This window comes from Chaetura pelagica, unplaced genomic scaffold (assembly GCF_000747805.2).
Source record: "Chaetura pelagica isolate M959 unplaced genomic scaffold, ChaPel_1.0 scaffold68, whole genome shotgun sequence".
NCBI lineage: Eukaryota > Metazoa > Chordata > Aves > Apodiformes > Apodidae > Chaetura > Chaetura pelagica.
In genome coordinates, this window is record NW_009954407.1 from 4,789,070 (window position 1) to 4,802,430 (window position 13,361).

General features: G+C 41.5%; 1 protein-coding gene across 1 annotated transcript in view; it reads right to left on the reverse strand.

The window, feature by feature from the left end:
- ATP6AP1 (ATPase, H+ transporting, lysosomal accessory protein 1) overlaps positions 1 to 2,708 on the reverse strand; it is a 56,387-nt gene extending 53,679 nt beyond the window's left edge. Inside the window, exon 1 of the mRNA XM_010004332.1 lies at positions 2,607 to 2,708. Coding sequence (XP_010002634.1) covers positions 2,607 to 2,708 — 102 coding nt within the window. The remainder of the gene's footprint in view (positions 1 to 2,606) is intronic.
- Between the last annotated feature and the right edge of the window lie 10,653 nt (positions 2,709 to 13,361).

Below are 13,361 nucleotides of genomic sequence, written 5' to 3' on the forward strand. Positions count from 1 at the left end.
CTGCCCTGCCCTGCCCGGCTCTGCCCTGCGCGGCTCTGCCCGGCTGCCTGGCCCTGCCCTGCCCGGCACGGCTGCGCGGAGCAGCTCCCGCGCCAGCCGCGCTGCTGGGTGAGGCTCCTCTGCAGCGACACGGCTTTCAAACACGGACTTCCTGAGCTGCGGGCTGGGCGGTACACGCAGGGGGAACAACTTTCAGTTTTCTGGTTTAAGCGGCTCGTAAAAGTCTCCGCAGTACAAGCACAGACAGATTGCTCTTAATGTTCTAGCATAAAGGAAGGTCGTGAACTCCTGCCCTGCTGCTTTCTAACTCCCTGATAACTGCAGGCTGATAACTAAGTTGCTCAACTCCAAAATGGAGTTTACAGGAAAGTTTTCTGTACTGCACAAAATGAGTTCTGCGGCACTTCTGTCTTCCCCTGCTACATATTATCGTGTCCCTCAGCTTAGCTCTTTCACATGAATTGGGAGCTGGTGTCACACTTCTGGGTGTTGACAGGTTTGAAATCTGCAGTAAATCTATCCATCGCAGATTCCAGCAAGAAGGAAGGGAGTGAGAAAATTGTATGCTTGGAATGTATCCACTTAAACATGGAATTGTTCAGCTGTCTTTTGCATGGAGCAGCGCTGTCCCAAAAATAAAAAATATCAGAAGTCAGGAGAAAATTATAATAATTTCAGAACCTGACATGACTTCAGTATTTCACAAGTCTCATGCAAGATCAAAATAATCTTAAAGAGAATTTCTTCATGCTGGGAAGCAAATTCCTCCAGCAGACTTTTTTGTTCCTGCCAAGCCCTGAGCTGTCTCTGTGCCTTGTGACTGCGTTGCCAGCAGCAGTCACTCAGCACGTGGCCAGCACAGGGCACGGGTGGCTTCACAGTCAGAACAAGATGTTAGGAATAATGCACACAGAAAAAAAAGTTAGCTAAGTTAAAACGAGTTGTGATAAGGGAAAAATAACGAAGCACAACGAAAATTGTAAAGGAAGATATAAACAGATGTCAGAAGACGTGCACTTCTGAATCTGAACACACATAGCTTGATTAATGAAATCAAATTGCCTTAATTCACAGCGTACTGTTACAGTGCTGTTCTATAGTATAAAGCAATTTGTTCATCACTTCTGCCTGAAATCAGATTTCTGAGACTAAAATAGTATTTTTGAGGTAAGTAATAAAACAAATATTTTCATGTTCCTTTTCTTCTGCATGTTACCTTCACCTAACACTGACATTAACCCTTTAATTGCTCTTTTTCCTCTTCTCACCAGAGATGTGTTAGAAATCCCTCACCTCCCTTTCACATGCCACTGTTTGTTTCTGTCTAAGGAAGCATACAGGTGAGACAGAAATCCAGAGCACAAAGATGGGGTAGAACTGGGATGCCCTAGAGAGAATGTATTATGAATTGGAATAGCTTGGTCAACACAAGGAAATACTTGTAATTCTTAAAGGGGTTGACTTTTCCATGGTTATCTTCCACAATGCTGACAGATCTGGTTTCTCACATAACTGTCCAGAATATTCTTGCCAGTTTTTGTGTGCTCCTCCTCCCACAAAGCCTATCAACTCTTAAGTGTTCCTCTATGCTTACAATTAACCTTCATATAACAAATTAAGATCACAGAATGATTAGGGTTAGGAGGGACATTAAAGATTATGTCGTTTCAATCCCCAGAAGGTCAGCATTATATAAATCAAAAGTAATGTGTTTGCCACAGAACGCTAAAGAAATCATGGAATTTACAGCAAAACTTTTGATTTTGCAGTACCTGCTATTTTTTTGCAATTTGCATTGCAGTTGGCAGTCTGGAGAAACAGGGCATTACTGCTACACTTTTCTTCTACTAAGTCCATGCCTTCTTGGATTGTGACCCTTGGAGTGGGTTTCCTCCACTACTAAAACAGTTGATAAATATGACCAACACTGCCAGAACATCCACATCAGAATAAACCCTCAACAATTTGATCGGAATGTATGTAAATCAAGACCAGCACATGGTGTTGTATAAATGCATTGTAACTGAACAGGAACCTCATGACAGGAGCAAGTGATTCATTACTGTTGTGGTTTGGGCCTAACTGACAACAAAGAAGCACAGGACTGCTCACTCACCACCACGCCTCCCCCCACCCCTGGGATGGGGAGGACAAAAAACAACTAAAAAGTCATGGTTGAGACAAAGACAAGGTGGGTTCACTCACCAATTATGGTCACAGGCAAAACAGCCTCAACTTGGGGAAAATATCATTTTAATTTATCACTAATCAGATGCAAACAGGAAAAAGACAAAACAAAAGCCAGAGCTAAAAGACCTCACCCCACTTCTCCTTTCTTCCCAGGCCCAAATTACTTTATTTCTGAGGCCCAGGGGGACAAGGTTTAGAGTCAGTGCATCACATGTTGCTTCCTGCCTCTTCTTTCACCTCAGGGAGAAAGATTCCTCACAGCCTTCCCCTGCTTCCCCATGGGGTCCTTCCCAAGGGAGAGAGTTCTTCACAAATCTCTCCAACATGGTATCCCTCCAAGGAGGTTTAGTCCCTCAGGAGCAGACTCCTCCAGTGCAGGCTTCCCACAGAGTCACAGCCGCTTTGGGAACAGTCACCTTGCCTGGCGCAGGGTCCTCCACAGGCTGCAGGTCCACATCTGCTCCACTGTGCTCCTCCATGGGCAGCTCCACCGTGCTCCTCAATGGGCAGCCTCCCATCTCACCACGGGCTGCAGGGGAACATCTGCTCGGGCACCTCTTCCCCCTGCTTTTTCACTAACTCTGCTCCAGCACTGCTCTCACCCCTGCTCTCTACCTCTGCTCTCCTTGCTCTCACCTCTGCTCTCCTCCTCCCTCACTCATTTACTCTCAGGTTTCCACTTCTTTCCCATGTCAATTGCAGTGGTGCATCCACTGTCTCTGATGGCTGGGCCTTGGCCAGAAGCTTGGCTGCAGTTTTGGAGCCCAGGGAGCCTTCAATAACTTCTTATAGGGGCCCCACCTCCACTACCAAACCACACCAAAATCAAACCAGCATGATTACATATTTGACAATTCTATACTTTTAAAATGGGTGACTAGTGCTCAAACTCTATTATTACAGAGCATTTTCATAGGGCTAAAGCTTTTACACTGTTTCAAACATTCCACTGCTGGCACCTGCAACTTCTTTTACAAGTTCATACTCAAATGCTGACACCCTGGACAAAGTCATGTAAGAGATTCCTGGCTTCTTACATACAAAATAGATGCCTTGAAGTAGGTTAATTAAAACAAAAGAGAAGCTAATACAAGGCAGAGAATTAGGAAAGAAACGTGTATTTTCCCTCTCTCTTTCCAGCTGGCGATGTCACAAAAACTAGACTGTCTCTTGGTTTGAGCTAGATCTTTTGGAGGGTATTTGCACACACACAAAATCACACAGTTGGTGGCTAAACTGTCCATATTCTGCCTTATAAGAAGCAGTCTTAAATTTTTTTTGAAACAAACCCATATTGTTTTATTTCAAATTACTATATTACTTATGAATAATCTTTTAACTGAAAACAAATGAATTTTGCTTTTTAATATTTCTGCACCAAACCACAGCTTGGGAGCAGCTGAAGTGAAGAAAGCTTGGAAAAAAAGGAATGAGAAGAACCTCTTGAGGCAGATTTCAATTTGCCTCCCTCAGTAGATTTGGCTCGCAAATGCAGCTGCATGTATTTTCTCCTTTTTCATTTTTTTTTCTTCACTCCTAAAAATAAGGACTTTTTGCCAAACGATGAGTAAAAAAATATATACCTATTGCAAAAAGATTTTTCAAAATTATTCCTTTCTTTAATTTAATTAAAATGAGATTACAGTGTTTTTTTATCTGTGAGAAGGATCCTAAAACCACTTTTGATTGATACCTGTTGTTATACACAAAAGCATAAACAATTTACTGTTGCATTTTCCATAGGGCTTTTTCCTTGAAAACCCACAGGTGATCTTAAATCCAGGTTCAGAACTGCTTGGATGTTAAGATTTTTTTAATCCAACACAAATCTAAAATACAGAAACTCAGACTGTGAAATCATTATGAAATTGCAATGAAGAAATAGCTTCATTACCATGCCTCGACACATCTCCTTTTAATTAAAATAATTCTATTAAGAGAAACTATAGTATCGACATACTGTGTATTTACATTCTACTCCTACCCATTTCTCTGGCTTTACACATGCTGTCTTTTACAATTATATGCATATTGCATATCCTACTATTTCTTATCCTGTCAAAGTTGAAATATAGGACTCCTAAAAAATAATTAGAGAGAAAAGACCAAGATGATGGAGGCTTAATTTCTTTTGCTTTTAAATCCTCTTCTTTAAAAAAAATAAAAATCCTCTCAACTTCAGAATTCTGCATTCCTGATGTAAAAAAAAAAATAAAATTGAATAAAAAGAAGTATGAATGTCAGACCTATGTGGGATGAAAGTAAATTTAGAACTGTAAGTCAGGCTAAAAGGGATGAGTCTTGTAACAAGGACAATTTACAGTGCAAGATAAGCCAGAGAAACTGTCTATGGATAGTTGACAAAAATAAGTGCCTTCGTTTTTAATGCAAATTTGATCCTTGAGCAATAGGTTTTGAAGCAAACATGGTACTACAGCAGCATATTAAAGAAATTATTCTCCCAGTTCAGGTAAGAGACATATTCAAGTTTAGAGTCTTTAAAAAAATAAAGTAATTTGTATGACTTACTTTGTTTTAAATCTCAGTTACTATTAGTACAGTTTCCTATTGAAAAAGTATTTTCCATGTGCCAAATACTGGTCAGAAACTACTTTGCTACCCTCACATATTTAATATGATTTATAATCCTGTTTTATCACTTTTTACAATAATTTTTAATCTAGTAAGGGAATTATTGCTTTGTTCATTGGGACATCTTTTGGGGGCAAGGAGGTGGACAGAGCAATTATTCTGATTTCTTTGAGACATAAATAGGGAAATGTATATCTAGGAAAACACATGGACTTCCCCTTGGGAGTACTGGGGGGATTGGCAAAGTGCATGTCCTCCTTTGCCAAATTAGTCACTTGTGCATGTGGGAAGAAAGCTAGAACTTTTCCCTCTGGAAATGGATTACTAGTGGTGTTAGAGCTGTGTAGAAGGCAAATTTTGCTTCATGCCTGAAGAATCCTGATCACAAGAGAGGCCTGTGAAGTAAGCCGCAGGTGTTAATTGGCCACATATCTCTGCTAGTGCAGAAAGAGAAATAAAAGCTCTACAGACTGATTCCTTTTTTGTGGGAGTGAGGATCTGCATCTGGGAAAGAGCTGAGGCAAACCCAGTGTTTCTCACCAGTGTTTCAGGGCCATGGGCTCCTCATAGTCTCAACCTGTAAGCTACAATGTCAGAGAGTTTATAAGCCTAGTGAAGAGACAAGGTTAGAATTTCACCTTACAGTCTATTCTCCTTTGAAGAGACACTGACTCTTTGCAATAATTTCTTCTTATTATCCTGAAAAGATCTAGGCTCCAAAGCAGAGGCCTTTTTACCAACAGATTCCAAAGCCATCTTGTCAGTAACCCTCTGAAATTTGAGCAAAGATCATCTGTTGTGCTTTTAAAGAATTCACTCAGTTCTAATAGAAACTGGCTGATCTGACCCTTTATCTGAACTGTTTTGTGATAAAATGCAATGACTTCTTCTGCAAATAGAGTATCTTTAATGTGACTTTGATCTTTTCAGTTAGCTTTTCCAGTGTTTGCCACTGTCTGATATAGAGAACACTTTCGTTCCTTATACTTGTCCAGTACCTTTTTTATTATCATTTGTAAGCTACATAAACAGGTGAACCAACACAGTAACTATGAGAGAAAAGTTTTTAATTAATTTATTTTTAAAAAAACAAAACAATTATAACGTCTATGGACAAAAGGGGGTAAAAAGTAATTGTTTTTAAATTCAATAACAATAGCAACAAAATAGTCATTATTATTAAAGTAGCAATTAAAGAAAAGTAACATGAAGGATTTTATACTAATTTCAATTATGCTAGATTTAAAAAAAAAAAAAAGTTATCCCTTTGAAAAGTTATCTCTTTGAATGATGTTGGCTTTACTTGGCTTTGCCCTAGCAAAAGGATTCTATGAGATACTCAAAATATTGAAAATACTTCTCCATTTTCAACAACACTCTTTTACTACATCATGTTCTCCAAAATATTAGAGTTCTTTGCTTTCAAAACCCATTTGTGGAAACTGACTTGAAGGAAGACATCAGTTTTCGCTTTAGACAGGTATTCTCTTCTGAGATGCATGGAGGCACCCATTTGCCAACATGACCCACTCTTTAGGGAGATCTGCTGCTTCCCAAGGGCTTGTATCAAGGAGGTCAAAGAAAGACTACCAAACCTTGTATGTCCCACTATTATCAGCTCCTGCTGTTTCACATAGGCACCAGTGATAAATCCAAGAGCAAGCCAAAAAACATAAAAAAGGATTACAGAGCCCTGGGAGCAGCAGTGAAGGACTCCGGAGCACAGACAGTCTTATCATCCATCCTCCTGGACAAAGAGAAGGGGCTTGAAAGGGCAAATTGTATTGGGAAAATCAATAAATGGTTACAGGAGTGGTGCCACATCCAGGGATTTGGCGTCTTAGACCATGGAACATTTGCCAATTTAGTAAAGAGGGCTTGAAACTAGAGTTGCTGGGGGAGGGAATCCTCAATGCATCCCACTACCATCACCCTGAGGCCAGTGGCAGTAATAAATGCCCTGTAGAAGGATCACATGGCAGCAGGAGAACATCTGACATGAAGGAGAACATAATCCCAGCCAGGAAGGCAGCTTCAGTGGGGACCCAATTTATATGCCTTCATGGAAATGCACATAGCATGGGAAACAAACAAGAGGATTTACAGATGTACATTCCTGCAGGGCTATGATGTTATTGGCATCACTGAGATGTAGTGGGATGACTCCTACAACTGAAAAAGGAAAATGGATGGGTACAAGCTCTTTAGGAAGGACAGGCAGGAGAGGAGTGGGTGTCACCCTCTATATTAATGATCAGCTGGATTCCATGGAGCTCTGACTGGGAATGCAAGAGGAGCTGATTGAGACAGTTTTATTTATTAGTCAAAGGCTTTGTCCTGGATGAAAAACACATCTAGAATACAGGTTTCAAGCAGAACTTTGCAACTTTCTGTAGGACTTTATTGAATGTACACCATATCACATTTTTCTCAGTAACTGTAATCAAACATAAACATAGCTAAAGAAGTTTACAATGATAATTGATTTCTACTTCAAATAACACAAGCTCCTTAAAAGACCAACATTCCAAATAATCTGTATTGTGTATTTCAAATTACACGTCTGATTTACAATAATGTCAAGATCTTAGATGCAGTAATTACATGCTGGCAGCTCCACTATGACTATCAAGATGAACTATAAAAAGAGAGTTCTTATTTTGCACAAATGTTTGCAAGGCAAAGCAGCTATATTTGGAAGGGCATATAAATTCTGCTGTTCCATAGGAATTTAGGGGTTGAGGAGTCTTCTGCCTGATAATTTGATATCTGCCTGATATAGGAAGTATTTTCATCAGTCCTGCTCGTGAAAGGGAAGGGGATATAGATAGGGCCAATGGCGTCCAACAAATCAACGACTGGCTACGTGACTGGTGCTACGTCCAGGGGTTTGGCTATCTGGATCATGGAACCAGATATGACAAACCTAGTCTGCTGGAGGCTGATGAGATCCACCTGTCAGAAAAGGAGATCATCCTCGGCCATAGGCTAGCCAAACTGGTGAACAGGGCTTTAAACTGATGTGGCTGGTGTCATGTAAAAAGGGCAGCGTTTGCCTGCCTCGGAGTCCCAAAGAGGACTTCCACTGAGGCAGCTTCAAAAAGTTGCTGCTTCAGAGTCCCACCAAAAGGGCTTTCACTGAGGCAATTTAAATCAAAGATGAATTATTCATACAACAGTAATAACAAGTTCTGGATAGTCGTTGATAAATTCACCAGCTGCATGGATTTGAGGTGAAGATAGTAAAGATAAAATAAAAAACATCCAACAGAGTCAGAGCTGCAAGTCTTACCAAAAGGTGTCTCCTTTTGGGGGAGAAGAGAGGATTTGACCAGTCCAGATAGCTGTTGATCTCTTCCTCCAAAGAAACAGAGGATTCTAAGAGTAATTGATAGTAATTGATGAGATGGGACTAGGTCATAAATAATTTTCTGACTGGAACCTTTGCAGGCTCTTATTACATATTAATTAAGAGAGGAGAGGGGAAAAGGACCAGTGTCGCTCTTTTTGTGAATTCCTTAGGTGTCATTGTCTCCATTGTTTTGGCTTATTGCTACAATTCCAGGCCACAGAGTCTTCACCCTGTTCCAGAAGTCGTGCTAATTGCCACTCATCAAATTTGCAGTCAAGATGCACAAGCCAGGTACCAGAGTTTTCCAAATTAGTCACTTGTGCATGTGGGAAGAAAGCTAGAACTTTTCCCTCTGGAAATGGATTACTAGTGGTGTTAGAGCTGTGTAGAAGGCAAATTTTGCTTCATGCCTGAAGAATCCTGATCACAAGAGAGGCCTGTGAAGTAAGCCGCAGGTGTTAATTGGCCACATATCTCTGCTAGTGCAGAAAGAGAAATAAAAGCTCTACAGACTGATTCCTTTTTTGTGGGAGTGAGGATCTGCATCTGGGAAAGAGCTGAGGCAAACCCAGTGTTTCTCACCAGTGTTTCAGGGCCATGGGCTCCTCATAGTCTCAACCTGTAAGCTACAATGTCAGAGAGTTTATAAGCCTAGTGAAGAGACAAGGTTAGAATTTCACCTTACAGTCTATTCTCCTTTGAAGAGACACTGACTCTTTGCAATAATTTCTTCTTATTATCCTGAAAAGATCTAGGCTCCAAAGCAGAGGCCTTTTTACCAACAGATTCCAAAGCCATCTTGTCAGTAACCCTCTGAAATTTGAGCAAAGATCATCTGTTGTGCTTTTAAAGAATTCACTCAGTTCTAATAGAAACTGGCTGATCTGACCCTTTATCTGAACTGTTTTGTGATAAAATGCAATGACTTCTTCTGCAAATAGAGTATCTTTAATGTGACTTTGATCTTTTCAGTTAGCTTTTCCAGTGTTTGCCACTGTCTGATATAGAGAACACTTTCGTTCCTTATACTTGTCCAGTACCTTTTTTATTATCATTTGTAAGCTACATAAACAGGTGAACCAACACAGTAACTATGAGAGAAAAGTTTTTAATTAATTTATTTTTAAAAAAACAAAACAATTATAACGTCTATGGACAAAAGGGGGTAAAAAGTAATTGTTTTTAAATTCAATAACAATAGCAACAAAATAGTCATTATTATTAAAGTAGCAATTAAAGAAAAGTAACATGAAGGATTTTATACTAATTTCAATTATGCTAGATTTAAAAAAAAAAAAAAGTTATCCCTTTGAAAAGTTATCTCTTTGAATGATGTTGGCTTTACTTGGCTTTGCCCTAGCAAAAGGATTCTATGAGATACTCAAAATATTGAAAATACTTCTCCATTTTCAACAACACTCTTTTACTACATCATGTTCTCCAAAATATTAGAGTTCTTTGCTTTCAAAACCCATTTGTGGAAACTGACTTGAAGGAAGACATCAGTTTTCGCTTTAGACAGGTATTCTCTTCTGAGATGCATGGAGGCACCCATTTGCCAACATGACCCACTCTTTAGGGAGATCTGCTGCTTCCCAAGGGCTTGTATCAAGGAGGTCAAAGAAAGACTACCAAACCTTGTATGTCCCACTATTATCAGCTCCTGCTGTTTCACATAGGCACCAGTGATACATCCAAGAGCAAGCCAAAAAACATAAAAAAGGATTACAGAGCCCTGGGAGCAGCAGTGAAGGACTCCGGAGCACAGACAGTCTTATCATCCATCCTCCTGGACAAAGAGAAGGGGCTTGAAAGGGCAAATTGTATTGGGAAAATCAATAAATGGTTACAGGAGTGGTGCCACATCCAGGGATTTGGCGTCTTAGACCATGGAACATTTGCCAATTTAGTAAAGAGGGCTTGAAACTAGAGTTGCTGGGGGAGGGAATCCTCAATGCATCCCACTACCATCACCCTGAGGCCAGTGGCAGTAATAAATGCCCTGTAGAAGGATCACATGGCAGCAGGAGAACATCTGACATGAAGGAGAACATAATCCCAGCCAGGAAGGCAGCTTCAGTGGGGACCCAATTTATATGCCTTCATGGAAATGCACATAGCATGGGAAACAAACAAGAGGATTTACAGATGTACATTCCTGCAGGGCTATGATGTTATTGGCATCACTGAGATGTAGTGGGATGACTCCTACAACTGAAAAAGGAAAATGGATGGGTACAAGCTCTTTAGGAAGGACAGGCAGGAGAGGAGTGGGTGTCACCCTCTATATTAATGATCAGTTGGATTCCATGGAGCTCTGACTGGGAATGCAAGAGGAGCTGATTGAGACAGTTTTATTTATTAGTCAAAGGCTTTGTCCTGGATGAAAAACACATCTAGAATACAGGTTTCAAGCAGAACTTTGCAACTTTCTGTAGGACTTTATTGAATGTACACCATATCACATTTTTCTCAGTAACTGTAATCAAACATAAACATAGCTAAAGAAGTTTACAATGATAATTGATTTCTACTTCAAATAACACAAGCTCCTTAAAAGACCAACATTCCAAATAATCTGTATTGTGTATTTCAAATTACACATCTGATTTACAATAATGTCAAGATCTTAGATGCAGTAATTACATGCTGGCAGCTCCACTATGACTATCAAGATGAACTATAAAAAGAGAGTTCTTATTTTGCACAAATGTTTGCAAGGCAAAGCAGCTATATTTGGAAGGGCATATAAATTCTGCTGTTCCATAGGAATTTAGGGGTTGAGGAGTCTTCTGCCTGATAATTTGATATCTGCCTGATATAGGAAGTATTTTCATCAGTCCTGCTCGTGAAAGGGAAGGGGATATAGATAGGGCCAATGGCGTCCAACAAATCAACGACTGGCTACGTGACTGGTGCTACGTCCAGGGGTTTGGCTATCTGGATCATGGAACCAGATATGACAAACCTAGTCTGCTGGAGGCTGATGAGATCCACCTGTCAGAAAAGGAGATCATCCTCGGCCATAGGCTAGCCAAACTGGTGAACAGGGCTTTAAACTGATGTGGCTGGTGTCATGTAAAAAGGGCAGCGTTTGCCTGCCTCGGAGTCCCAAAGAGGACTTCCACTGAGGCAGCTTCAAAAAGTTGCTGCTTCAGAGTCCCACCAAAAGGGCTTTCACTGAGGCAATTTAAATCAAAGATGAATTATTCATACAACAGTAATAACAAGTTCTGGATAGTCGTTGATAAATTCACCAGCTGCATGGATTTGAGGTGAAGATAGTAAAGATAAAATAAAAAACATCCAACAGAGTCAGAGCTGCAAGTCTTACCAAAAGGTGTCTCCTTTTGGGGGAGAAGAGAGGATTTGACCAGTCCAGATAGCTGTTGATCTCTTCCTCCAAAGAAACAGAGGATTCTAAGAGTAATTGATAGTAATTGATGAGATGGGACTAGGTCATAAATAATTTTCTGACTGGAACCTTTGCAGGCTCTTATTACATATTAATTAAGAGAGGAGAGGGGAAAAGGACCAGTGTCGCTCTTTTTGTGAATTCCTTAGGTGTCATTGTCTCCATTGTTTTGGCTTATTGCTACAATTCCAGGCCACAGAGTCTTCACCCTGTTCCAGAAGTCGTGCTAATTGCCACTCATCAAATTTGCAGTCAAGATGCACAAGCCAGGTACCAGAGTTTTACCTTGGCTGATACCTTGGCTGACACAATGGTCTGTTCCTGCTGCCCCTGCTCCTTATCTGATATAAAAACTACAGTGATTTAACCTGCTGTCTTTTGCAAGGCAGACCCTCTGGGGGTGGGAGGTGGGGTAGGCAGGCTGGCAGGACTGCATTCTTTTTGTTAGGTTTAACAGAAGGGTCTGTCCTGTTGTCCCACAGCTGAGGGGAGGGAACCTCCATTCATCCCACACACCAATTTCAATGTGATGCTGGCACCAGTAGTAGATGCCCAGAGCCTATAGAAAGGATGCAGGTGAGCAGGGGAGCACCTGGAGTGTGGCATTTCAGCTCCTCCAGCTAGTCAATTACCTTCACTGGAGGCCCAGCTTAAATGCATCTATGCAAAAGCACAGCACGGGGAATACACAGGAGGACATGGAGATGTGTGTGTTCCTGCAGGGCTATGATCTTATTGGCATCACGGAGACCTGGTGGGATGGGTCCTACAACTGGAGTGTCAGAATGGAGGGTTATAAACTTGTTAGGAAGGACAGGCAGGGGAGACAGGTGGGGGTGTTGTCTTCCTCTGTGTCAAAGACCAGCTGGAGTGTATGGAGCTCTCCCTGGGGACAGATAAGGAGCCAACTAAGAGTTTAAGGGTTAAAATTAAATGGGAGGGCAGGGAGAGGGAACATTACAGTGAGGATCTGCTACAGGCTGCCTGACCAGGAGGACAGCATAGACAAGGCACTCTACAGATGTAGGGCAGCTTCAAGTTCATAAGCTTTGATACTCATGGGGGATTTCGACCACCCTGATATCTGCTGGAGGGACAACTCTGCAAAGCACAAACAATCCAGGAGGTTTCTAGAGTGCGTGAATGACAACTTACTTCTCCAAGTAATTGAGGAATCAACAAGGAGGGGTGCTGTGCTAGTCCTTGTTCTCACCAACATAAAGGGTTGATGAGGGATGCAAAGCACAAAGGCAGCCTTGGTTGTACCAACCATGAAATGGTGGAGTTCAAGATCCTTAGGGCAGCAATGAGGGCTCACAGCAAGCTTACTACCCCGAACTTCAGGAGGGCAGATTTCAGCCTCTTCAGGCATCTGCTTGAGAGTGTCATGGGATAACATCCTGGAGGGAAGAGGGGCCCATGACATCTGGCAACTTTGCTGATGATACCAAGTTGTGTGGAGTAGTTGACACCCTAGAGGGAAAGGATGCCATCCAGAGGGACTTTAACAGGCTAGAGAGGTGGACCAGTGCCAACCTCATGAAGTTCAATAAGGCTGGGTGCAAGGTCCTGCACCTGGGTTGGCACAACCCCAGACACAAATACAGGCTGGGGGGAGAATGGCTAGAGGGCAGTCCGGAGGAGAAGGAAATGGGGGTGGTAGTAGATGAGAAACTCAACATGAGCCACCAGTGTGTGCTGGAGCCCAGAGATCCAAATATATCCTGGGCTGCATCAAAAGAAGAGTGACCAGCAGGGCCAGGGAGGTGATTCTGACCCTCTGCTCTGCTCTGGTGAGACCCCATCTGGATG